This window comes from Penaeus monodon, chromosome 25 (assembly GCF_015228065.2).
Source record: "Penaeus monodon isolate SGIC_2016 chromosome 25, NSTDA_Pmon_1, whole genome shotgun sequence".
Classification (NCBI taxonomy): domain Eukaryota; kingdom Metazoa; phylum Arthropoda; class Malacostraca; order Decapoda; family Penaeidae; genus Penaeus; species Penaeus monodon.
In genome coordinates this window covers 10,430,102-10,430,830 of record NC_051410.1, presented here as the reverse complement: position 1 = coordinate 10,430,830, position 729 = coordinate 10,430,102, and the positions used below count along the sequence as shown (strand labels likewise).

The following is a 729-nucleotide window of genomic DNA, read 5'->3' as shown; positions in this document are numbered from 1 at the left end:
TGCATTTGCTGCTGCTTGCCGCGAGGATCTCCTTGAAGACTCGCCAACAGTGTCATCCAGAACCTTGACTTCCTCTGGTCTGTTTTGATTTCCTTTTTTACTCCTAATGACTTTCCTTTTTGTTAGTTTTGTCTTTGGAGTTGATGCAGTTGGAGGCTTGAGAAGCATCTGCCTTTTCTTCTTTGCTGGCTTGACTGGTGAAGCTTCCTCATCATCAATGAGGACCACATCATTATCAATTTGTACCATATTAACTTGTACTACATTCTGTTCAACTATCTTCTTCACAACATCATTGCTCAGAGTTTTCTTTTTGGTTCTACTCATGCTCAATCGCTTTACTTTTCCCTTGGGACTCCTTCTTGTTTGTTTAGCCTTTTGCACAAGTTCTCGTGCTTTGGCCTGCGCGGGGCAACTCTCGGCTACGTTATTGTGCTTTAGACTTAAAGATTTTCTTCCTTTGGTTTTGGTCTTCAAAGTTGGTTGAACTTTCTTCAATCTCAGTCTGGAATGTATGCACAAACATCTCATTAGAAAACAAAAGATGAAAAACAATCAATACATAACATCAATGGAAAATCAGCGATCAAAGTGTCAACTATCATGATGTCTCAACCAAAAAGGAGTGCAAAACACTCAACTCTAAGGGAAAACATTCTGGGCTTCTATTTATCATCATTGTTTCATATGCAAGAGACATATAATTTAGACTTAATAAGAAACACTGTT

The 729-nt window shown here is 38.7% G+C and overlaps 1 protein-coding gene across 1 annotated transcript in view; it reads right to left on the bottom strand.

Annotated features, from left to right (window-relative positions):
* Positions 1 to 729, bottom strand: part of LOC119589538 (ATPase family AAA domain-containing protein 5-like) — a gene marked incomplete in the record, with an annotated part of 13,963 nt that overhangs the window by 6,765 nt on the left and 6,469 nt on the right. Inside the window, 1 exon segment of the mRNA XM_037938139.1 lies at positions 1 to 505. Coding sequence (XP_037794067.1) covers positions 1 to 505 — 505 coding nt within the window.